This window comes from Ochotona princeps, chromosome 4 (genome assembly GCF_030435755.1).
Source record: "Ochotona princeps isolate mOchPri1 chromosome 4, mOchPri1.hap1, whole genome shotgun sequence".
NCBI classification, from domain to species: Eukaryota; Metazoa; Chordata; class Mammalia; order Lagomorpha; family Ochotonidae; genus Ochotona; species Ochotona princeps.
In genome coordinates this window covers 40554414-40579669 of record NC_080835.1, presented here as the reverse complement: position 1 = coordinate 40579669, position 25256 = coordinate 40554414, and the positions used below count along the sequence as shown (strand labels likewise).

Below are 25256 nucleotides of genomic sequence, written 5' to 3'. Positions count from 1 at the left end.
CAAGTGGATAAATAGTGGTTAGAAACACTGCGTATTTACTTTATCTTCTGTTATTCTCATTCCAGTCTTAAAATGTTTTGAAACTAGTGACTTTAATCTTACATTAAAGAGACCTCCAGGCAGAAATTCTCTTAGTTTACAACCATGGACAAATGCTCCACTGTGCTATAGACACATCCTAGTTCCATCGCTTCAGTAATAAACAATGACCTTAAGCATAGTCATCTCTCAGTATCCTATTTTACATACCTTCAGTATATACCAAGGAAAACTACACACAAACCCACATGTAACCAGGCACAGAAGGGGTCTCTGGCCAAGGGCCTGGTACGGTGAAGTGTGTAGTGTGTTTCGGCCAATATCTGAGGGTCTCCTCCAGATGGGGGAAACTAGGGCATATTCCTGTTTGCCTCACCCCTGTACCACATCAGGTGCTGGTAGGACAGGAGAACAATACCCTGCAAAGGGAGCCCAATCTCCCTGCCTCAGGGTAGGGAGCAGGAGTGTGGGGCAGTGCAGTCTGCTGGGGGCACCTGGGGTCAGGAGTCAGCCCTGCTGGAGCTCAGCTGTCAGACAACCTCCCCGCCTGCCCCATGCGGCTTTGGTGAGAAGACACGCGAGCCCTCTCTAACCAGCCCGCACTTCCCAGAACTTCAATGAAAAGGTCAAGGGAATTCTCCCCTTTAAATGGAACGGATATTTCTTGGGCCCAGAAAGAATTATTTATCAGGTGTTCACGGCACTCCCCATGCCTTTACAGGGCCAGCCGTGCTCTGAGGCACAACAGACAACTTTCTTCCTGAAAGCTCAGTTTATAGGGCAACTTCAAAGCCCGGGTCCTCGGAGCAGGGTACAAGGCTCTGGTTTTGGGATTGACATCAAAGGAACGTGCACAGGTTGATCTGATGTTAGGTGGACAGCCGCAGGGCTGCAGGAGGAGGTCTCCAAGGACTTGCCTGTCCCAAGCACCTAGCCTGGCAGCAGCCTGTCCTTGTAAGCCCCAACTTCAAAAGCTCCAGGCCATTGCTTTACCCACTGCAGCCAACTGCCTGAAATGACAGGGTGCAGGGAAAGAAACGTGGGCAAGGGATGCCATATTATCCCAAGCCTGGTTTACCAAGATAGGGAAAGGAAGCAGAGTTTGAAAATGACAGAATAGTCTTAGCCCTGCAGCTCTCAGCAATCCAAGTGCAAGGGTAAAGCCAGCACAGTGGACAGCAAACAAGTGTTGTCCCACCAACAGGACATGCTCTCACACCCCAATTCTCAGGTGAGAAAATTGAAGCATAAGGGAGTGCTGGCACAAGGTCACAGAGTGAATAAGTGGAACAGAGTTCAGCCATCCCTGTTCTTACCTACTGTTCAAGGAACTTACAAAGAAGGAGTCAGGAATCCTTTCTGGGCTCTGCTGTATAAAACATGACAGGCAGGTCATCTGAAAAAGAGAAGGCTCCCTGGCTAGCAGGCACTGAGTTAATTTATTCATCCATTCATAATATAAGTTCCTAGCTCCTCTGCAGCTGACATTGTCCGGGACACTGGGGATAATTTTGTGGATCTCGCCTGAGATCCTTGCTGTCTCACAGAAGGGAAACAGGCAAGACGCCAATACATAAATAAGGATGTGATACATGTTAAATGACTACAACTTAAATGCACAATAATCTCTATTTTTTCCTACAGCTTCCTATGGGACTAGGAACCTCAGAACTTACTATGTATTCACTGAACCCTTACCACAACTCTACTGAGGTAATAGTACAATCCTTACCTGATTGCAGAGGAACCTGAGGTGTGAGAAGGTAAGGTAACCTTGCCCAGGACTTGATTCTAAGCAGCCTGGCTTCGGAGCCTTGGATCATGAAGTCTGCTCTGGGCTGCCTCCTTTGCACGCTATCAACTCACTGATGAGGGGCTAGCCAGTGATGACCACATAGAACGGAATGGACCATTTGACGCTCAGTACCATCTTATTCTGTCTAGAGAGAGAGGAAACCTTGGCACAGCAGTATGGGCTCAAGATGCCCAAAGAAGCTTGCCCCCTCCTCACCCACAACAAAGCAGTGATCCTTCCCATGGGAAGGGCAGCTGGATTATCATTCCAGTTTTTCTCCATCTGTCTCCCAAGCCTGATCAGTATGACTGCAGCATGGCATCCCCATCCCAGTGCTGACAAATCTGGTGTCCAAGCTCCAAAGCCCATTTCTTTGTGCAGTGGGACTCAGCAGACAATGCTGCCTGCCAGCTCCCAGACCCAGAGGCAGCTTCTACGTTGTGAGCACAGCCGCCACTGGGCACTGTGCTGTTTGCTCCCCACAGGCCTCTCTCCAGATCCTGTGACCCCAGCATGCTCAGTAAAGGGCATCCCTATTTCAAGAGATCCAGAATCCACACCACACAATGTCTTTCCTTTTCCCTGAGGGGTTCTTACCTTATTCTTGCATCACTGCAGGGGCACCTGCATCTGATATGGGGATGGAGTGCCTTGGATGCGAGGCCTGGCTGGGCTCCCAAGTCCAACTTCCTGCTAACTTACACCCTGGGAGGCAGCAGGAATGGTTCATGCACTTGGGACCACACCACCTACCTACTAGGGAGACCCTCATGAAGGCAACTGGGTGAGCAGAAACAGGCAGGAGCCAGGAAATCAGCTGTTTCCTGTCACTGGGCCCTTCCTGGTGTCCACCAGCAGGGGCAGCCTCAGAGGATACAGCAGGAAAGCCTGAAGGTGACAGCCAGAACAACCCACAGGGAACACATGGGACACCTCTGTGGATCTCAGAAATTAGAACTGTGGGCAGAGATGGACCCAGAAAACTTTTTTCCCTATGACTCCCACAGGCCTATAGATCTGGCAAACACACAAGAAGAATTCTATAGACACTCAAACCCTTGGTTTTCTCAGACTTGATTGTCCAGTTCCTTCCAGGGACAATTCTGCCTCTGAGCCCGATTTCTGAATCCAGAAAAGAAGTGCTTTCTATACCAAAGAGGCTTCCACAGACAAGAGAGACAAATGACCAACAATGAGCCAACAAGGGAGCCATGAGGGTCACTGGAGCCTCGCTGAGTCACGGATAAATCCAGGGTCCCAGGCAACGATGGTGAAAAGAACCTGCTGATACCCCCAGCAACCAGCAAAATGCCCAAAGCCAGCAGATCACTTAGGGATGGAGAGGCAGCCCAGAGGAAGCCACTGTGACTGGCTCTCCAGCTCCCAAGTAGGACAGGGACAGGGTGTGTGACAGCAGACTGTTAGAGCAGCTATCTGACTTCCGGATCTCAGCTAGGACACCTGGCCACCTTTAATCCACCCTAGCTCTGAGGCAGAGTGGGAGAGACAGGGTCTAGCTGCAAGCAGAGGCCCTTGCCCTCCAGGATACACATCTGCTGCACCGGAAGAGCCCCAGTGAGTGCAAAGCTCAGCCATGAAGCCTCTTCCTTGTGGCCCAAGCGGTCCCCAGTGAGCACAGAGGGGTCTCTCCTAGAGCCTGTGTGTGCTGCTCCAACGCCCCAGCTGAGCCTCTCCTGGGTTGGTCCACACCCTCCACCACCATCTTCATCCCCACTCCAGCCTCATCTGCATTTAACATGCCTTGTTGGGCTGTGGCAGAGAATACTCAACAGACTCATATTAAAAATGCCCTTTAAAATTCAAAAGCTTTGAACTGAAGAAATACCTCAAGAAGTTTTCATGGAAAGTTCAGCTGCACCGGTTCAATTCACTACACTTAGATGCACCTTTTCAAATAATAGGGAAAAAATGTAACAGGGTCAGATCCAATCAATACGCTTGTTCAAACAGAATTGCGGGGACTGTGATGTGTGCACATTTTGTACTCTGCCTTTGTACCCCGCCACTCGCTCTGAAGAAAGGTTTCTTTGCTAGGGGAGCAATGAAAGTGGTAGCCTTTGGAGTGGAGGCGGCAAAGCAACGGCGTGTTTACCGGGTGGGGAGGGGCTGCCAGTTTTCATGTCTTCCCAGCCTGGCCTCTTTGTTCTTTTCATAACAGTGTACAACCCACACGGGCAGGTCCCCTGCACACCCTGGTGTCTGTTGCCGAGTTGCAAGCAGAGCTCCTGGCACCTGCTTGCCAGGTCTCAGAGATGTGGTTCGTGGATTAGACAAATGATTTGCAGCTTCTTGCCTTGGTAAGAATCCAAAAGGACTTGTCACCGACTACTGTACTACGGGTGTGGAGAATTCCAAGAGCCCAAAATGAGCTCCTGCCCTGATCAAGTTCCCTAAAGGATGTCTATGGGTCTCCAGATGATCCCCTGACTCTGGACTACCACATAAAACAGCCAGCAAAATTCTAGAGAGCCCAGCTCCCCTGAAGGCAGCCAAGGGGTCTGTGGGAGAAGAAGGGCTAGCTGTGATTTACACTCCCACAGACGGACACCAGGACAGGCAGGGAAGTCAACGATGGGAAGGAACAAAATGTTTGTTTTTAGTGCCGTCACGAGTCTGGGCATGTCTACTTGACACATACTCATGGCCTGTACAACTATAATCATGTAAATAATCACGGGTGTGTAGTTGAGTCATGGTGTTTCTAGATGTCCACGTGGGGATTAGGAAAAGTTTTTATCCACAGCTCATCTTATACCAGTTCTTGAAATAGCGATTCTCGCCGGACAGACATGCTGGACAAATAGCTGGACTGGGCTAAAGACAGAACTGAGGAATGAGGTCCACAGATGGCTGCAGGAGTGGCATAGCCCATCCCCTGGCCCATGGCAATCCCACTGCTCAAGGCTGAACTCGGGCCTGTGGTCTCCCGTAAGAAAATGAAACTGGAATCACAGGGCCATGGGGGGCTTCCTAGAGTTGCCCTCACGGCAGGGTGCTGGGACAGCCTGTACTTTCACAGAAAGTCCTGTCTGACCTCAAGGGTGCAGAGTCCTCCCAAGGGGCTGGGACTTAGGCTGCCTTGCAAACAGGACCAGATGAACGGGCGTCTTCTGCTCTGGTATGGCCTCCACTAAGGGCAAAGGGCCTGACACGCTCACTGTACACGGAAATTTGGGTCACAGTTTGTATAGGACAGGTCCCATATCCTCCCCAAGGGAACATTCTGGAAATAGCCACTAGCCAAGAGTTGCCACGTTTCCTCGGACACAGGACTGGATGTGTGAAATGCAAACTGAGACCAATAGAAACAACAACAACAACAACAAAACGGAAAACCTCTGATGTGTTTTCATGGATAAAATGTCCACAGATGGCTACCCTGTGGGATGGGTATTGCCTGCTGTGCTTTTTATTAGTACTGTTTTGTTTTGGGGGTGGGCGGTTGTGGACCTTTGCACTCAGTTATGGAACCATTTGTTTCTCTTTCGTCTGTTAGAGAGACAGCTCCAAAGAATGCTAAACAGAGGGGTATTGTTTAAAATTAAAAAAAAAAAAAACCCAGTAGCTAAAAAAGCAACCATATCCCCTGTTCAAAATGCCTTGGAATCAACTTTCCGAGTTAAAATAGCTGGAAAGCCACTCCACACCTCAGCTGCTCCTCTTGGCAATAGACAAAATCTACCGTAAAGACAGAGCCCTAAACCGAGCTGGCCACTTGCCTTGCGTTTCAAGCATACATCACAAGTCAAAATGAATTACATCCAAATCCCGTCTGCAATGGTCCGTCACTAACCCACTTCCCTGGAATGAGCCGGTGGCGTGTGGGCTGGAAGGAGGCCGGGGCAGTCCCCATGCTATCCAGGATTAGGTTGTCATCTGCCTGCCAAGCCAGCTCCACACCGGAGACCACAGTCCCAGCAGCTTCCCGGCCTGGGTGGGGTGGGGACCACCCTGAGGAGTGACAGGAACCCAGCCAAGGACTCCAAAGCAAGATTCCCTGCCCCAGAGCCCCCATGTCAGTCAAGTGTCAAGGAACTGTGGGCAGGAGCAGCTTTTCAGACACGAACGCAAGGGGGGCTGAGAGCTAACAGTGGAAAGCTTCCAGAGAAAAGGAAAGAATACCAGCACTTGGCCACTCCCCAGAGAACATATTCAGAAACTAGAAATAAGCCAGGTTAATATTTTAATGTGGACATCACGTGTGGGTTTTTTTTTTTTGCAAACCTTTACATTGTTATTTAAATTAATTTTTCTTATAAAATATTCATTTCATTTCCCAACAAAATCTTATAAAGGCAAAAATAAAATTTTATTTTGGCAAATGTCATGAAGTCGATACTGGCAGCATATGGAGTTAGTTAAAAATAGACAGCAACTTCTAAATAGAGTCAAGATTTTTTTTTTCTGAACATAGTCAAAAACACATTTTCATGTAAAATGGGGCTCCACCCAATGCAGTTTGGTTGCTTTTGTTTTTCCTCCGTATGCAGAATATCACCAGAAGACTTAAACCAAGAACCACAGACACTGCTCCTGGCTTGGCGGCCTCCTGCTCCCTGCGGGCTGGAAGTCACATCCTGGCACTGTGGCCCTGTGGGTGGCAGGCCAGCAAAGAAGGCAGGGGCACACCGCCTGCCCTCTTGCCACCAGCCCCCAGGCCTAGGAAAGCTGACCTGGTGTTGCGAGTGGCAACAAAAGTCGCCATCACAGGCTGGCTGGCTGCTCTGGGCAACTGCCCCTAGTGTGGAGTTTATTGCTATGATCCAATCCAAGTTGCTTCCCCTAACCCCTCCCTTTTTTGCTTTTTCTGGTCTTCAAAACGTATGTCTTAAAACTAAAGCAAACTGAGGCTGTCTTTCCGAGGGCATCTCAGGGATGGGGAACCCAAAGCTCTTGGAAACACTGCTGCCCTGAGCCACACCCAAAGGCCGTGGCACCACCCTGGTGGGCATCACCCAGAGCCGGTCATCGGGTGGCGCCAGGGACACCTGCGTTCTGCAGCCAAGCTTCCCCGTCTCCCGGACAGCACACCGACGACCCCGAGACGCTCTCCACTGGAAGTACACTCAAGTCCAAAGGCCACCTGAGTCTGATGAACTTGGCCTGCCCTTCTCCCCCCACCCGCACCCAAATAGTACCTGAATCTATATGTTCAGCTACAAAATCCTGCATCCTCATCTTGCCAATCAGTCCTTGAGCTGAATGTTAGAAAACATATTCTAAGATACAGTGTGTCAGTATGTTACAGTATCCAAAGTGCTTCTGTCATAGGTGAAAAGGAGTCTGAACTACAACAAGTGGGTGTGTGTGAGGCCCTAGCTCTAGGCAGACTGTCCATTAGTTGGTAGGCTGTTCCTTCCTCCAGCTGGAAGGGATCTCCATGGAGGCAGGGAAGGTTGATCTCTGTGGAGGCTCGTTCCTCTGGGCCCCTGTGCCAGGCTTCTCTTCCACACGTTAGGTCATGGGTCCACCGCTGCCTGGGCTGGCAAAAAGCACAGCAGACAATGAGAGGCTGGCAGGAGCCCTTCTCACAGCCAGGGAGTGGGCAGTGGGTGCATCTACACACGCACATGTACGACAAAGGATGGCAGCCGGCTAACAGGTGGAGCAGCAGAGCAGGCACCTCGGGCAATGCGGCCGCGGCTGGGGGACACCAGTTTCCAAGACGCATGGACACTGGGCCCTAGCCTTCCTCTAGCCCCTCCTCCACTGCCAGGAAATGCAGCGGACACTTGGGCCCCTGCTTGGGAAGGGCAAAGGGCCTGAGCAAAGACGTGGTTCGGCTCTGGTCCTGCCCCCTTCTTCCACTGAATGATTCCGAGTAACACCCTTGGCCTGGCCGTGCATTTTCTAAAAGGGGCTGAAGGGATCACAAGCTAAGGAAGATTGCTGGAGAGTGAGAAGCCATGCAGACAGCTCTGAGCCGAGCTGTACAGACCTCCTTTGCAGCCCCAGGGTGCCCGCGGAGGTGGGGGTGAGCAGAGCCTCTTGACTGCCTCACACTCTTTAGAGCAAACCCACACACCCATAGCAGGTCCTGGTAAATCCCTGCAGCCTGGAGCATTTTCCTTGGGGCTCCTCGGGCTGGGCAACATCACCCTCTCCCCAAACCCCACAACACAAGCCCTCTCCTTCCCCATCCCTCCTTTCACTGTCTTTTGCAGATGCTGAGAGCTGCTGGGGAGGTCTTGGGCTCACAACACAGGGGTTTTAAACCCTGAGTTCATAAGCTGCCCCCGCCCCTAGACAGGACCCTGAGATCTTGGAGGGTGGGGGTCTATTCACATGGTTGTGTGAAGCAAAACAGGTGCTTTGCCCAAGGCTTGGCACACAGCAGGCACTCAATAATGCTAAGGATTAAGTGGAAAAACAAAGGTGGGTAGAAGCCTACATAACAGTGAGGTGGACAGTCACAGAAGGTACTAGGCCAAGGCTTCCAGTCCCCCTGTCCAGGTACGGCAACAGGCCCAGGCCAAGCAGGCACTCCAAAAGGGACCAAACCCTGGGCTTCCTGCCTTGTGGACCAGGAGCCTTCCCCATCGCACCAGGCTCAGACTACCAGGACTCAGCAAAGCTGATGGGTCGTGCCCTGGGCTGCCCTTCCCAAGGCATTCAGTGACTAAAAATACCCCCACCACCCCCTGCTCTGTTTCAATTCTGTGTGACCTAGAGTGAGCTCCAACCCTTCCCTGGGTCTCGGTTTTCTTATCTGTAAACTGGGCTTTTTCTGGTCTTACAGCTCTTCAATTTTAGCAGCTCCTTTTCCAGTTCCCACCCCAGGATCGCAGTGCCAGCCCCTGGAGTATCAGGGTGAGGGGGTGCCGTGCTGGCTTCACGGAGTTCAGGGGGCACAGCAGCCTGGATCACAGTTTCCATTGTGTCGGGGCCACTGAATATGGAGTTAGGGATAAAGCACCACCTCCCCACCTGCCTGCAGTCGCGAAGGTCCCCCCAGCGGTCACTTTGCAAGCAGAAGGAAGGAGGAAGGAAAGGTCAGCAGGTGGCGCTGCACACACGCGGGGAGCGGCGGGGCGGAGCTGCAGGCCATGCTCAGCACCGGGCGAGGGGCACGGCAGACGGGGGCTCTTACTTGGCAGCTGTTAGACAAAGGTGTAGTGGAGTCCGTTGCTTAAGGGGGGATAAGGTGGCACCGTCCTGGAGGACAGGGGGCCTTTAGGCGGGAGGAGGGCCAGGTGCTGCGCTAGACGGGCACACAGGAATTAAGCGGTATGTTAGAGTCCCCAGTAACAACCACACGCGGCAAGTGGGCAAGGGGTGCAGGTGGTGAGGCCTGGCCTGGGAGGGGGCAGGCTGGGGAACCGGGCCCAGATGGGCATGCACTTCCCAGATGGGTCCCTGAGCCAGAAGAGGGAGCCCAGAGTGAGTGAGGACAGCCACAGCAAAGGCTGCCTTTGGAGCTGCAAGGGGAAAGGCTGCTGGCTGCGCTGGTTTGTCCTTGAGTCAGCGGGCGGCAAGGAAGCAGAGGCTGGCAGACCCGCAGTCAGGGCAAGCACAGGTGAGAAGGGGTCGCCTGACTCGGGGGGGGGGGGACCCTGGGTATGAGGAGGAGCTCCAGAAGCTGCCGACCAGGGCCCCAGGGTGGGGCACCGTGGCTGGTCGTTTTTCATGTCATTGGCCACCCATGCAGACCACCTCAGTCCATCCCTTGCGTCCTCGGAGGGCGTGAGGACAGCACAGGTGTTAGGACTGTGCAGGATCAGCATGCAGGACGGCAAACAGGATTCCTACGGAGACTGCGCCCCTGCCCTCCCCAGGCCACACAGCCCAGGGCACTGTGGGCCCCCACGCTCTCGCTTCTAGACCTCTGGCCAGGCTTGGAGGACTGACAGGGGCTAGGAGCCCACCTAAGGCTCTAGGGCCATACCCTCAGCGCCACCTGCACACTTAGTGGCCTCTCCCTGGGGAGCAGCAGGACTAGGTGCACAGGGGCAGCAGACTGCCTACACACAGACACACCGTGCATACATACACACAAGCACGTGTGGACACACATGACCCCACCCTATGTAGGAGGCCTTTATTCAACTGGCCTGTTAAGTCCTGGCCTTTGGCACAGGGACACTGACAGTCAACTGTGGCTGTGGCATGGGCGTCTCTGGAAGGGCTATGCACCCTCCTCTTCATCATACCAGAGACTTGAGTTTGGCACCCAGGCTGAGAAGCTTCTTCTCTGCTCCCCATCACAGAGGAATTCCAAACACCCTCTTCCCCTCTCGGGGACCTCCTGCCCCCCATACTATTGGGCCTGTCCTCACTCCCCCCAGCCCCACTGTGCTCACACTACCCTCTGGTCAGGAGCACATACTCCCGGCCCTCAGCCAACAGGCCTGATGCCTGACGTCCTACTGACTCCCTGGCCTGGACCAAGCTGTGTCGGGCCTGAGCCCCAGGGAGCAGCGTCCACGAGTTGGGGCAGCCCCAGTCTTACCTGCCACCTGCTTACTGCGCTGAGAGGCCTCGGAGGCCAGCGCATAGGAGATATTGATGATGCGCTCCTGCTCCTGCAGCTGCGAGTCCAGGTCGGCCACACTGCTCCGGTCCTGGCCTGATGGCGGCTGCAGGTTGCACATACTGCGGGGGGGGGGGGGGGGATGTGGGTCTTAGGCCACACTGCTCCGGTCCTGGCCTGATGGCGGCTGCAGGTTGCACATACTGCAGGGGGGGGGGATGTGGGTCTTAGGCCACACTGCTCCGGTCCTGGCCTGATGGCAGCTGCAGGTTGCACATACTGCGAGGGGGGGGGGGGGGGGTGGGTCTTAGGCCACACTGCTCCGGTCCTGGCCTGATGGCAGCTGCAGGTTGCACATACTGCGGGGGGGGGGGGGTGGGGGGGGTATGTGGGTCTTAGGCACCCCTGGGTCCCCAACACCTTGTGAAATAGGACCAGTGGAGTGGGGAGCATGAGGCGGAAATTGTAGGACCTCCTCCCAGGTAAAGGTGTGCACGTGTCCCCCTCGGTCACTCCAACAGCAGTCTTGCTTCCCTTTTAGGAGGGCCACAGGCCTCACATCCAGCTAGAGGATCTCATCGGGTTCAGACAGGAAATGGCCAACCTGGCTCTCAAAGAGTGGCTTACACACCAAGGGATTTTGCTGCCCAAGCCACAGAGGCCTAGGGGGACAGCAAAGCTCCTTCCCAGGATCCCAGGGCAGCACCCAGAAAGGTGGGAAAAGTCTCTGTCCCTGTAAGGACAAGAATGTGTCTCCTACAGTCTGGTGGTCTGTGCAAGGGAGCATGGACCCCAATGCTGGCATGGCCACAGCTGCTTTCCAACCTTGTCTGCGATGTGGGCATGCTTAGCTCCACTGCCCGCACTTGTCAGGGCTGCTGGGGCACAGATGAAGGGAGCAAGTGCTTCCCCAAGGATCTGGGGAAGCTCACTCACTGGTGACATGCTGGCTACCAGCCTGCTCTCTCCAACCAGGGAGCCTGACACTGAGGCCTGGCACCCACCACCTGTCAGCCTGACAGGGCCCGCATAGCTGGGACAGCAATGAGGTCGGGCCCTGGGAGTTATCAAGACCCAGGCAGCTGGGGCTGACCTTGACCGGGTGAGGATGTTGCGGATCTTCTCAGCTTTACGATACCGAGCCTGCAGCTCCTCGAGGCTGGGGGGCTCTTCGGGGTCCAGCTCTACATAGCGCTCCGGGATGGAGACCTTCTCCGGTTTGGCCAGCTGGGAAGAGAATCAGCAGGGTTGAGAGGGCGCCAACAGCTTCCACAGAGGTTAAGGAACGGGCCTGTACACAACACTCATCCGTTACGGAGTTGGGATCTGAACCTGGGTCTCACTCCAAAGCCTGTGCTCTTTCTGCTGCACCAGAGAATCCTCTAGCAGCCAGGAGGAGGGATGGCAGACTCCGGGTGCTGTCCCAGAGGTCCCTGAGACATCTCCAGCTGCAGGAACCCAACAAGGGCCTCCCACAGTGGGGGGGGGGACTTGTGCCAACTGCTTCCTACGCCCGGAGTGCTCTTTTAAAATGGTGATTTTTTTTTCTTTGCCTTTTAGACATGTTCTTTATTTGACAGAAACAGAAAGGGATCTCCCATCCACTGTTTTTTTTTTTTTTCCTCCCTAAAAGGCTGGAACCAGTAGCTAGAAACTCCATGCAGGCCTCTGACACAGGTGGCAGGAATCCTACTCCTTACGCCACCACTGCTGCCTCCCAGAGTGCCCGTTCCCAGGAAGCCGGAACTGGGAGTGCAGCTGGCATCCAGATGCTGGCACTGTAGGATGGGATGTGGCCACAGCCAGGAACATGTTGGGCGCTGTGTCTAATGTGCACCACTGGGTTCTAGTGACTCAGCCCTTGGACGTTCTAAAAGCCTTCTCTGGCTTTGTTTTCTCAACCTCGCTGTTCTGTTTCCGGCCACTGATGTCTCTTGCTGTCCACGGCAACGACATGGCACTGATGGATGGATGCTGGACGGAAGGAAGCAACAATGCCTTTTCTCTCTACAGAACTCTTCTGACGGAGACAAGAGGGAACAGGCTGTAGCTTCTGCCTTTCAGGGAGTCAGGGCCCAAGAGGGCACCTCAGCAGTATCTCACTTAAACCCAGCAGCAAACTCAGCTTGGTGAACTTTTGCTCCGGCTGGAGAATGCAGAAGGCAACTTCTGGATGCCTAAGTGAACTTTGACCTCCTTCAACTGCTCCTAAGAACAAGCTGAACCCAATCCCAGGGCAAATGCCATCCTAAGATTTAAACCTCCCAGTCCTTTCACTAGGCAGGATGATGGCAAGAAATAACCTCTTCTGTTTCATTTCCAATGAGGGCAGATCCAGGGGAAGGAAGATTACATTGTAGCAGGAGAGATTTAGGTTAGCAATAAAGCGGGACTTTTCCCAAGGGCTGGCAGGCCAACAGGGACACTATAGGACCCACTTCCCCTGTCAGGACCGCAGGTGGATGCTTCTCTTGTGGATATGTTTTGGGTGCCAAGAGGACAGGCTGGGGCCTGGCCTGGTGAAGCCCTGGAGCCCTAACAGCCTTCTCTGTGCTCACAGCCCAGGGAGCTCCAGGTGGGCTGTGGGCACTGCTGGCCAAGCTTGCTGCCTGTGAGTGGACCTGCCCCTCCTCCAGCAGCAGGAGGCCTAGCAGCCCAGTTCCCCTTTGGTACTGGTTCTCACATCAGACCCCTCCAGTTGACTGAGCTCCTACCTACATCCACCCATCATGTGAGGACCTCTCTGCTCCAGAAGTGACAGGACAGGTCAAGTCCTTGTAGCAAGGTTTCTGGAGGGGTGGGCATTTAGCCTAGGGGCTGAAATGCAGATACTGTGTCCTAGTTCTGTACTGCAACACCTGGATTTGATTCCTGGCTGCGTCTCCTGACTCCAGGTTGCAAATACAGACCCTGGGACGCAGTGCTGATGGCTCAGGTAGCCATTTGTGGCCCATCGTGTGATACATTTAGCCCAGGATTCATCAGCACATTTTATGGCAGCCCTAAAGTGTGTGCTAGGCCTGGTGTCAGGCAGCTAGGGATACAGGGGTGAAGCCAGCAGCCACAGTCCTGCGGAGTATACACATAGCTCAGTGCTGCCCACAGGGGACCACCTCGGTCTTGGCCTTGAGTCTTTCATCCTCGGTTCTCTTCCCTTGCAGGGAGACCTCCAGACAGGTAGAGACCCAGGGTGTCCCTGTTTTCCCCGGCCTGTCCGGTCATGATGCATTTGCACCACCAGAGGGCGCCAGAAGACTTCAGCCCAGAACTGTGTAGTGTGCATGTTCAGTCAGGGGTGGAGGTCTGATTGGTCAAGTCGGCTTCATCAGTCTGCAGGCACCCGACCCCGGGTGCTGTTGCAGGGAACATCTGACAATTACTGCATCACCTTCCACAGGTTTCCCAATCGTGCCTATCCAAAACTGCAGGAACAAGTGGACACAACCCACTTTTCTGGTAAGAAAGTTCAGTTGACAGCCTGCCCACCAACCCCAAGAGGAGTGCGGAGCTTTCACTGAAACACTGGGGCTCCCTTCACAGCCTCAGGGGGCCATCTGGGCCCCGAGTGAGCCATGCCTTGTCCCTAGCTGGGAGGGGTGGCAGGCTGGAGAGTCCCCAGGGAAGCCCCTCCCTCACCTCTCTGCTGATGTCCAGGTCATAGTCTTGAGGTTCCAGGTCCAGCTCGGTCACAGGCGTGGCCTGCACCTTCAGCCAGCCGTCCTCCTCCTTGTCCTTTCTCTCCCCTTGCACGGCCCGGTCCAGCAGCTGCAGGTCAAACTCCTGCTCACGCTTCCACTGGCAACAGAACAAGAGGGTGAAATGCAGCCCACTCCCTCCCTGGCCCAAGTGTCACTCTGGCTCCATTTTGGACAGGCCTGGCCTATGGGCATAGGGTCTTTGGGAAGAAGGGCCTGGGGTCTGGTGCTAGGCCTCCATGCAGAATGGAAAAGGGGGGTCCCTGTCCCCTTCATGTGGCCTGCTCCAGACGCTGTCTGCTCTCTGGTCTTACCCCAGTTCCCTCACTGAGTTCAACAGGGCATGGATCAGAGACCTCCGACTTCAGGGTCTCAGCAGATCTAAGAGGGTGACCCCCTAACAGAACCTGAGAACATTAGGGTAAGGCACCTGTCCCATCTACTCAGAGGTGATGGGACAAGCAAGCGCTGGGAGACCCTGCACTTGCCTTTCTGTTGGGAGTTCCCATCAGGACGCCATGCCAGCCCTGCACCCACTCAGGGTAGGGGAGGACCCAGCAGGAACAGCCCAGGGCCGGAGCGGCAGACAGAGCCATGGGGGTAAAATGGCATCTTGTTTGAGATGGGTGTTTTCTTGAGGGAAAAACCCAAATTTGCGTAAAATCCAAATGCCACACCCAGTGCCGTGGGATCCATGGCTGTTTGGTAGCAAACCTCTTTTCCCAAGAGGGAAAACCTAACCCAGGTGTTCCGGGAGATCCAAGCATGGCCATCCAGCTGCAGGACGGCCCCTTGTTCGCCCAGGGCCTGCGTCCGTATGAGCCTGGGGCCGCTGAGCAGGTCACTGGGAAGAGCAGGGGTTCACAGCTTCCTCTTGAGCGGAAGCAAGGCAGACACCGATTTACCAGGGGTCTCCTCGTGGCCCCCATGCCAGTCACCACTTGGAGCCCCTGCCAACCAACTAGGACTGCCTCAGGTGCCCTGTGCCCCCAAACCCCAAACCTCTAGCCCAGTAGCACATTCCACCCATTCATGCACAAGCTCTCAATACTAATTGCAAACCAATGCATCTGCCCTTTGTCCAATAATTTGGCAGGATGAGGCAGCTGAAATTCCAGGCATGAAAAAATGGACTGAAGCACAAAGAAAATGCACATTTTCACCCACGCTCCCAAGTGCTCTGAACAGAGAGGGCCTCTGGGCAAGCCAGCCTGATTGCATCTACAGACAGGAAAGCTGCCTCTACTCTCCCAGCGAGCCTAGGGAAGAACCACGCCAATCCACAACCATTAAGCAACTCGTTTATTGGCGTTGATGCACAGACTTACATGAGCCTTTTTCAAAAAGAACAAAAAAATGACAATGTGTTTAAATGACGATTCTGCAATAACCTCTACATTAGCGACTTCAGGTAGTAAAAGGTGTTACTGCGTATGACATTTGGTTACAAAGTTTTAAAGTGAGCAGCTCTGCACCCTTTCATGATAGGAGTGTCCTGGGTCTTATCCCGTGGGTGTCTAACAGCTGCAGAGAAACCCTCTGAAAATCTAGAATATGTTGCTATCTGTTCATGTTATTAAATATCAGGAACACACAAGGTTTCCCATTAAGAAGTGGCGGGATAGGACCGGAGGAATTGAAACCAAACAACCTCAGACTTGGGAGAACTTATTCACACGTGCAAACTCTGAAGTCCGTGTCTACTGCTCAGGTATAAGGCATGGATTAGGGTCAACACTCCGTGCCCAGACCTCCGCCAATGACTGTGGTCTCCAGGCAGCGGTTGGGCTCAGGCTTGGGGGACGGCTTTGGGCAGGAGTGAGCAGGCCTGGAGGAGGGCAGCGGAAAGGCAATTCACACACCTGCTTGCTAGGCTAGCGTGACAAAAGCTGCTATGATAAGCCTGGTAATAAGGAGCACCAGCCAGTTAGAAAACGTTAGGTGCATATCGGAAGCGTCTGTAAACACAATCAGGCAGGATTAGAGAGGCAATGAGCGGTCACACTAAAAGCCGAAGAGCTTGTGCCATGAATTAGGGGAAGGACAGTCAGGCTAGAGGTCTAGGAGACACAGGATGTCCAACAACACGGGAAAAATCACGTGGAATGTCTCCAAGTGGGATCGAAGGTGACTGGGGGCTGTAGTGCCAGGACGCACCACTAGGGGGCAGCACCGACTCCCCCAGCTGGCCCATCAGCACCACAGGTTGTGGGGCCAGACCCGGCAGCAGGTCGGCTGAGGTTTTGGGAGGCTGGTTGATTCGTTTGCGCTTTTCCTCATCAAATCCTATCCCTGTCTCCCTTCACCAGCTTGCATCCCCACACTCCCCAGTACTTCATCTTTGCCAGGATCCCGAATGCCTGCAGAGATCCCTCTCCTGGCCTGGCTCTGAGAATATGCCAGGTGTGTCCTCAAGGTCTGGGGGGCTCTGCCTTGGGAGCCGCACTCCAGTTCTGGGTCCAGGTGGTGCTCTGGCCTGGGGCGTGCTGCACAACCGACCCCTGTGGGAGCGTTTGCAGTCAGAACCATCTGTGTCAACCAGCGGCCCATGGGCTAGGGTGTGCTGTCCTGCTCTTGCTCCCCGCCCCAGCCCTGCTGCCTGGCCCCTCCTAACATACTGAGCCCACGTCCCCGGGGAGTGGAGGGCTGAGGTAGCGCGACGCAGGAGGGCCAGTCCGCTCTCCGTGGCTCAACGTCTTCTTGCGCTCGCGGACCAGGGCCTTCTGGTGGCGCTTCATGCGCTCCAGCTGCTCCTCGGCGCTCATGCGGCCCCGCTGCTGGTCCCCTGAGTACAGGCGCTCCAAGGCACTCTTGGGTCTCTGAGGAAGGGGAGAGACACACAGGAGCTGTGCTGGGAATGGGCGGTGGCCACCCTGAGGCCTTGTCCCCATTCTTGTTCGCTTGCTCCTCTCAGGCTGGGCCGCTCTCAATCACACAGACCCACCCTCCCTCCAAGTACCAGGGTGCCTTCAGCCGTCCCAGGCTCTCTGGGTAGCACCCCATTCTGCAGATGTGTATGCTGAGGCCCAGGCCTGTCCAGGTGGACACACACGTGGCCAGCGATGAGGCTGCACTCTGGGAGGCAGACCCCTTGGACTCGCTCCCAGGTCCCTGACAGGCAGGCCGAGGGGTGGAAGATGTTTGTATGGATGAGGGAGGGGTCCTCTGGAAACAGAGAGGGGGCAGTAGGTGCCAGGGGCCCTACCGGATGGGGGGGGTAAGGTATCAAGGCCACCCCGGATGGCATCCCTATGGCTCGCCAGGTGCATTGGCCACTGTGACTTCAGAGCCCCCTCTCTGTGCCTCTGGAGGGGCAGGGAGGCCCTGGCTAAGGCTGGTCACTCACAGGAGAGGGTACCTTGCTGCTTTCGGCGTTGAGGCCCCTCCGGAGCGTGACGTAGGGGGCGATGGTGGATGACTGCTGCAGCCGTGATGTGGACCCCGAGAGTCCTTCGCCAGCCGAAGGAGGAGCACAAGCCAATTTATGGTGGGGCAGACGGGATGTACCCCCTGTAGTCCCCCCCCCCGATTGGACCCCTGGGGGTGGGAGAGCAAGGCCAGGTTGGGAGATTGGGGGGGCATCTGTCCCCACTGTGGGCTCCCCTGAACTTTTCTTGCTGGCAGATGGGCAGCTTGGAGGAGGGGCCGTGCCCTTTGGGCATCCTGTACATCCCAGCTCGGGCAGACAGCAAGGATGGAGCAGGCATGCTGGCTCAGACAGGCCTTGCAGAGCCACAGAGAGGCCAGGGGACAGAGCTGCAGCGGCCAGCAGGAGGCAGTGCCCAGCCTGCAGGGGCAGAGGCCCTGCCGTATCATGAAGGACTAGCTGGCAGCTCACGCCCTAACACTATTCTGAACACTAGGTGGAAAGTGCTTAACCAGCACCAGGCCAGATGCCTCTGGTATCCCAGTTCCTGCCTGAAGTCAGAGGTGATAAAACAGGGACAGGACCAGGATGCGGTCCAGAGGCCGCGGCCTCCCTGCCAATGTGGTGAGTGGTGATGGGGCCCTGCAGGGCTCCACCCCGGGGCTTGCCTTACCTCTGCCCGGCAGTGTCTGGTACCTGTTGTCTAGGCCCACGAGTCCCAGCGAGGACTGGGCCACATCCCCGCCAAGGGTTGCCAGCTCAGGCTCACTAACGTATGACCGGAGCTCCACCTGTGGGCAGTCCCAGGCTGTCACACCTGTCCAACCTCTGTCTTCCCTCCACCCACACACAGCAGGCCACCCTTCCAGCTCACCCTGGAGTCCCCGTTCACACACTGGCCCAGCTCCCGGTCTCGCTTCCTCTCGTCCGACTGCCGCTTGAGGCCCCGCACGGAGGTATGCCGGATGATGGTGGCCTCCCTGGGCAGCGGGGGCACAGCTGGCGGCTGGTCCTCAGGGCTGTACAGCTCGGGGAGCGGGGGCCTGGGAGGTGCCTCGTCTTCCTGCTCAGAAAGAGAATCAGAGCCAATGCCCGCGGAGATGCAGTTGGAGGTGGGTGGGTTAAGTAGCATGGCCACAGTGTACACCCAAGGGCTGGGCCTGTCCACCTCAGGGACCACCTCAGCCAAGGCCACAGACACCTGCCTTAGAGGAGCCATGAAGAGTCAGCATGGCGAGCAGTGGGTCCAACCGCCACCTACAACTTGGCATTCCATACCCATTCCATAATGCACCTGGGAAAGTAGCAGGAGGTGGTTCAAGTGGTTGGGCCCCTGTCACCCACGGGGGAGAGCTGGAAGAAACTTTTGGCTTTTGACTTCTGCCTGGCCTAGCCCTGCTGTTGCTGGGGAATGAACCAGCAGGTAGAACATAAATTTCTGTCCCTGTATCTCTCTCTATAACTTTGCTTTTCAAATAAATAAAATTTTCCCAAGTGCTACCTCTATATCCAGTGTTCCCAAATCCAGGACCCAGGCCTTCTGGGTCTGTGCTCTTGGCACTGAATGAAGCCACCTGCTCCCCTTACTTGGTGCAAGATGGGGGTGGGGTTGGAGGGATGCTCACTGTGATTTCTAAGCAGGTCCCCCCCGCCAGAGCAGCCGTCTCTCCCACTCCACGCACTCAGACGCGGGGGCCCCTGGCCCGGCGCACTGGCTCCTGTGGCAGCATCCGCCTCCTCCTGCCCTTCTGATCGGAATGTGCTTGGTGACAACACATTTCCTCCTTCCTGACGCCGCCAGCAGAGGCGGCCAGGAAGAGTGACTCACAGCTGCCATGCGGCCCGCTCCCTGACATGCAGTAGCGGAATTGCTTCCCCCTGAATTCCAGTCCACAAGGCTCCTGGAAGCCTGCATGTCATTTCCACAGCAAGAGATGGGCACCTCCCCCTGGCTGCCACTAATCACCCCTACCCCAGGGAGGGACACTGTGCCCCCTCCCTCTTAGCTCTCCTCTTCCAGTCTAATATGGCTTTGCTTTCAAAATCTTGCTCAGGCAAAAGCAGGCCAAGCATGATCAGCATTTTTTAAGAAAACAATGCACTTCCCTGAGATGGGACAATGGGGCACCTGCCTCAGGCACCCAGGGCCTCTCCCAGGGGAGGCCGGCAGGACTTCCGCCTCACCACCAGCCAAGCAAATTAGATGGACTGTCTCCAAAGCAAGGAAATGGAATGACAGAGCGAAGGAGGGAGGCATCTTATTATGCACATATATATGAGACTATTATCTAATAAAAGATGACATTAAATTCAAGAAGACAAGTCAACAGCTTGCAACAGTATAGGTGAATCTCAAAAAAGAATGTGGAAGAAAAGATGCCAGCTGAAGAAGTCCAGTCCTCTGTATCGGCATGAAGAAAGTGTGTCAGGGGGCTGGCATGGCGACACTGCACACTAAGCCTCTGCCTGCAGAGCCGACACCCCATCTGGGTGCGGTTTGAGTCCTGGCAGCTCTACTTCCGATCCAGCTCCTTGCTTGTAGCAGCTGGCAAAGCCCTACTTGTTGTTCTGAGTGTTGGTGTAACATGGGTGGGACCCTTTATTATTTTTTTTTTGTTAAATTATTGTCCTCTGTCCTTTTCCAGGGTGGGCGCTACTGTTTCACAGCTATAAACACTCAAATCCGGCTTCCAGCTCCACAGAATGCTACAACTGATCAACTCACAGGTACTGCCAGAGGCGGTGAGGCAGAGCACCACAAGGGACCCTGACTCCGTACCAAGTTCAGAAGGTTCTGCCCGAGGGTCCTGGGGGGCTGGGCTGTGTGAGGAGCAGCCTCGGCAATGTTCTGCATAAGGGAAAGCTGAGGGCACAGTGAGAACACCAAGGCTGGAATCCGGGCGCTCAGCTAACAGGTCCTCCCTTTCCTCGACTGGCCCACCTGCCCACTGGTGGGCACCCTGCCCTGCCTCAGCAGCTGTCTGCCCGTGCCTGCCCCGCCTGTGCTATGGTGAGGCTCCGGTTTGCTGTTGTGATGCGGGGCCGAGAAGAGTGCTGAGATCCTCCAGCTCTGAGCCCTGGGCCCTGGCCAGAAGCAGGTGGATGGCAAGGTCTAGTACATGAACTCCCGTGGAGTGCACCAACCTTAACAGAGATCCCACATCCAGGTGGTGCCCGGGCAAAGCTCCCCAAAGCCCTGCAGAAACCCACCTCAAGGTGCCCTCAGCCACATTCTTGGGCCAGACCCCTTATGTCCTCCAGCTTGGGGACAGGAACTAGCATATTTCCTCACCAAAGCTTTCAGGTCCTCAAAGTCTGTGTAACCAGATTGTGCCAACAACTTGGACCCTCTCCGTGCCAGGCAAGCCAAGGTGTGTGGGGCCCTGACAAGCTCTTGGGCCACAGACGTGACCTGGGGTTGGGGGTCTAAGTAGGCAGTAAAGGGCATGGGCTCCAAGTGGAGATGGCCCGCAAGCTGTGGCTGGATTCCCCAACCCTGAGGCCCTCAGCAAATGTCAAGAACCTGGGGTTCAGTGCTTCCATCTGTGGGATCAGGGGCCCTGCCCTCCATGCCCATGACCCATGGTGGGGTCTGGCATGGATCACAAGTGGTTGTCACAGCAAGCACAGCGTGGGGCATGGACGCTCTGCAGCTGGAATCTTCTCATTGCCTGCACACTCTGTGGCTGCAGGAGAGCTCTTGGCAGGCTTGCACGGAGCCCTGCACGGGGACGGCCTTACCCACAGCCATGGGCCTCTCTGCACGGCAGTCACAAATTCCACCCCATCACCCAGCACAGTCACTTCTCGCTGGGCCCCAATTCTCCCCACTGCAAAATGGGAGGTTTTGGCTAAGTCATCCCTCAGTGTGCACCCAGTCCTGAGGGCCTGGGCACAGCCGCGGTGGCAGGCAAAGCACACTCAGGCTCCTTAGCCACTCCGACTCCAACCATCTCCCTTTCCTGACCCAAGCCTTCCGGCAAGTTTCTCCAGAGGTGCCTGGATACTCACAACGCCATTGCCAGCCTTGGTCTTGGTGGGTGACTGCAAGGGTGACGTCACTTTCCTCAGCTGGGGCGGGTGAGGTCGGTAGGGCACGTAGGTTTGCAGCTGGGGGAAGAGTCGCACCTCCAGAGGGGTCCGCACGGGGCTGGAGGGAGGGCTGGGCTGCGGGGTCGGCTTGCTCTCCACAGGTGCAGCCGAGAGTGAAGGCACAGGCGGGTGAGGGAACAAAGGCACCGTTTTCCTCTCTGAGGGGCAAGAGGGAAGCAAAGATGGTGTAAAACAGACCTCCTTCACCAGAGGACATGGGAGACAGCCCCACAGGGCTGGGAAGTGATCACACGCACCCGGATTTTTGACCGATTCCACCAGGATTCTGAAGTTCTCTTTATTTGCACTCAGACCTGCAAGGACATCTTCGATCCTCCACAGATCTTTCTGGATCTGCGATTTCTCCTGAGGAAGACAGATGGATGGTCCATTGGTTTCATGATAGCCAGCCAGAAGTTTCTTCTGAGCCTCTATCCTTGCATTTCCCAATAAATCCTTGCCTGGGGCAGCATTCCCTTCAGAAACTACATGTGGGTAAGTACAGGCAGTGCAAGCCATGGTCTTGGCAAGAATTTCAGAGTGGCTATCACCTGTGAAGGTGGCTGTTTCTACTCCCTTTTCTAAAAATTTATTTTTTTATTACAAAGTCAGATATACAGAGAGAAAGAGAGATACAGAGAAAGATCTTCCATTCGATGATTCACTCCCCAAGTGAGCGCAATGGCTGGTGCTGCGCTGATCTGAAGCCAGGAACCAGGAACTTCTTCTAGGTCTCCCACACGGGGGCAGGGTCCCAAATCTTTGGGCCATCCTCGACTGCTTTCCCAGGCCACAGGCAGGGAGCTGGATGGGAAGTGGAGCCACTGGGATTATAATTGGCACCCATATGGGATCCCGGGGCGTTCAAAACAAGGAATTTAGCCACTAGCCCTCCGTGCCAGGCCCTACTCCTTGTTTTTTTTTTAATTCATGTATAGGCCCTGGCATTGTGGAAGAGCTGGTTAAGCTGCTGTCTGCCATGCTGACAGCCCATATGAGTGCAGGGTCAAGTGCTGGTTACTCTGTTCCCTGCTAATGTGCCTGGAAGAGACAGCAGAAGATGGCGTAAGTACTTACACCCCTGTCACCCAGGTGGGAGACCTGGATGGAGTTCCTGGCTCCCAGCTTAGGCAGGCCCAACGAGGAAGATCAACGTCTCTCTGACTCTGCCTTTCAAACAATCTTAAAAAAAAGAAAAAAAAAAAAGAATCCATGCAGGATTTTTTACCATGTACATTTTGCATGACCCCGCTGAAGGAATCCACTTAGATGGGCTATCTTGGGCAATCAGCTCCACAGACATGGAGCTGAACAGGCGCTGCCCGAGATGGACAAGAGGGGACCGTCATGTGTGTCAGCTGTAACCCGCCTCCAGAGTGCCCCCACTCCTGCCGTGGTCCGTTCCTCTGATGCTCCCATGGGTAAGGGAAGAGTGTCAAGACCTGTCTCCACGCCCCTGCCCTCCCACAGCGAAGGGACCCCAGAGCTCCATGATGAGTCAAGGGCAGCTGAGGAGGGAACACGGGGGGGTTTCCTTCTTGTACCCTCATACCACACGGGCAGGGAGGCTCCCACCTGCTGGCATCAGCACAGGCCTACACAACCTGTCCGTGTCCTGTTCTACCTCCACCTCTCACATGGCTTCCTGGGTGCCCCAGGGGCTACAAGATTCTCGGGAAGTAAAGCCACCCTACTTTAATAAAAAAGCACTGATTTTCTCACCGCTGACCTTGGCTATAGGGAGCTACCAAGTCCTGGGACTGAGAAGCTGTGTGTGGGCCTGCGAACGCAGCTCCAGGGTTCGTGATGCAACGGGGCTCAACCGGTGTGCCTGGTCTAGGACTATTCAAGATGCAGTACAGACGGCTCCAAGCAGGGCTCTGTCACTTCCCAGGGCACTGAGCACTCGGAAACAGGTGAGTAGTGCCTACGGCTAGGCAGGAATCCAGCCCCAGGCTCCTGGCTCTGGGTCGGCCTCTATGCTAGTGAACTGATACGTGCCAGGCTCAGTCCTCCAGCGACGCTGGGGCAGGGCCTATGACACTGTCATGTGTGCTCTGGAGGGCAACAGGAACACTGGGCTTGCTGCACATTAAAGCTCCATGAAATAAGACACAGTGGAAGTACAAGTGGCCACTAGTTTTTGGCAAGATGTTTGGGCTCTAGTCATTAAATCAATGCACATTAAACCTGGATGTTGCTTGTAAGCCAGCAAACTGGCAAGAACTAAAAGACTGGTGGCAAGGGCCCAGCATGGTAGCCTAGTGGCTAAATCCTTGCCTTGCATGCACCATGATCCTGTATGGGCTCTGGTTTGTGTCCTGGATGCTCCACTTCCCATCCAGCTCCCTGCTTGTGGCCTGGGAGAGCAGTAGAGGACGGCCTAAAGCCTTGGGATCCTACACCCACGTGGGAGACCTGGAAGAAGCGCCTGACTCCTGGCTTCAGATCAGCTAAGCACTGGCCATTGTGGCCACTTGGGGAATTAACCAGCAGATGGAAGATGTGTCTCTTTGTCTCTCCTTCTCTCTGTAAATCTGCCTTTCCAATAAAAATAAATAAATCTTGAAAAAAAAAAAAAAGACTGGTGGTGGTAATGGCTGGTAAGAGTGTGGACAAACAGGGCCAGCCCTCCCATTCGCTGAGGAGGGAGGATCAATCAGTGCCCTCTTCTTGAAGGATCTGGTAGTGTTTGTCATCTCTGAACCCATTTCAACCCAGTGAGTCCCCTCCTCGAAGCCAACCTTGAATAAATGCTTCTCAAGGTTTGAAAAAGCAGCTACCTGGATGCTCACTACAGCAGCATTTACCAAAGCCACACACGGAGATACAACTTAAATGTCCATAAAGAGAAATGATTAAATAAATCAGGGAATAGCCAGACTATGACACAGTACGTAGTTGGGGTGGCACTGTGGCATAGTGGTTGAAGCCACCGTTTGCAGCATCAGCATCCCACATGGACATCTGTTGGGGTCCCAGTTGCTCTACTTCTGATCCAGCTCCCTGATAGCATGCCTGGGAAGCATGCTGATAGCATGAACAATGGCTTGGGTCCTTGGGCCCCTGTACCCACATGGGAGACCCAGGCGTTACAGGCAGCTCCTGGCTTTGGCCATTGTGGCCAGCCAAGAAGTCAATCAGTAGATGGAAGACCTCTCTCTCCCTCTGTGACTCTGTCTTTCAAATAAATAAATAAATATTTTAAAAATGGACATAGCAAGGCCTGGCACGATGGCCTAGCAGCTAAAGTCCTTGCCTTGAATGTGCCAGGATCCCATATGGGCACTGGTTCTAGTCCCGGCAGCTCCACTTCCCATCCAGCTCCCTGCTTGTGGCCTGGAAAGGCAGTCGAGGACGGCCCAATGCTTTGGGATCCTACACCCGTGTGGGAGACCTGGAGGAGGTTCTTGGCTCCTGGCTCCAGATTGGCACAGCACTGGCCGTTGCGCTCACTTGGGGAGTGAATCATTGGACGGAAGATCTTCCTCTCTGTCTCTCCTCCTTTCTATATATATCTGGCTTTGTAATAAAAATAAATAAATCTTTTTAAAAAATGGACATAGAAGCAAAGAAGAATTATTGAACTTAATCGACAGGCCGGTGCTGCCCAGCTCTGGGATTATGGACATTTTTTGTAACCTGGGACATCTGACACAGGAGCCACCAAGTGCATGTGGCTAGCGAGTATCTGCAGTGTGTCTGGTGGAAGAGAGGATCACCTTTTAAATTTTAGCATTCTAAAGATCTATTTTTATTTGGAAGGCAGAGTTATAG

At 54.6% G+C, this 25256-nt stretch overlaps 1 protein-coding gene across 6 annotated transcripts in view; it reads right to left on the bottom strand.

Moving 5' to 3' along the window:
* Window positions 1–6025: 6025 nt before the first annotated feature.
* The window catches only part of PLEKHA7 (pleckstrin homology domain containing A7), a 211446-nt gene continuing 192215 nt past the window's right edge, over window positions 6026–25256 (bottom strand). For 5 of the 6 annotated variants that reach the window (XM_058663296.1, XM_058663299.1, XM_058663298.1 and 2 more), the window contains 10 exons: window positions 21737–21845; window positions 21399–21637; window positions 18262–18450; window positions 18061–18178; window positions 17367–17470; window positions 16639–16839; window positions 13962–14120; window positions 11419–11552; window positions 10305–10447; window positions 6026–7337 (listed from right to left, as the gene is read on the bottom strand). In XM_058663296.1, the coding sequence (XP_058519279.1) occupies window positions 7315–7337; window positions 10305–10447; window positions 11419–11552; window positions 13962–14120; window positions 16639–16839; window positions 17367–17470; window positions 18061–18178; window positions 18262–18450; window positions 21399–21637; window positions 21737–21845 (1419 nt within the window). In that variant the 3' untranslated portion in view covers window positions 6026–7314. The remainder of the gene's footprint in view (window positions 7338–10304; window positions 10448–11418; window positions 11553–13961; window positions 14121–16638; window positions 16840–17366; window positions 17471–18060; window positions 18179–18261; window positions 18451–21398; window positions 21638–21736; window positions 21846–25256) is intronic. The other variant, XM_058663297.1, reaches the window with a different exon arrangement.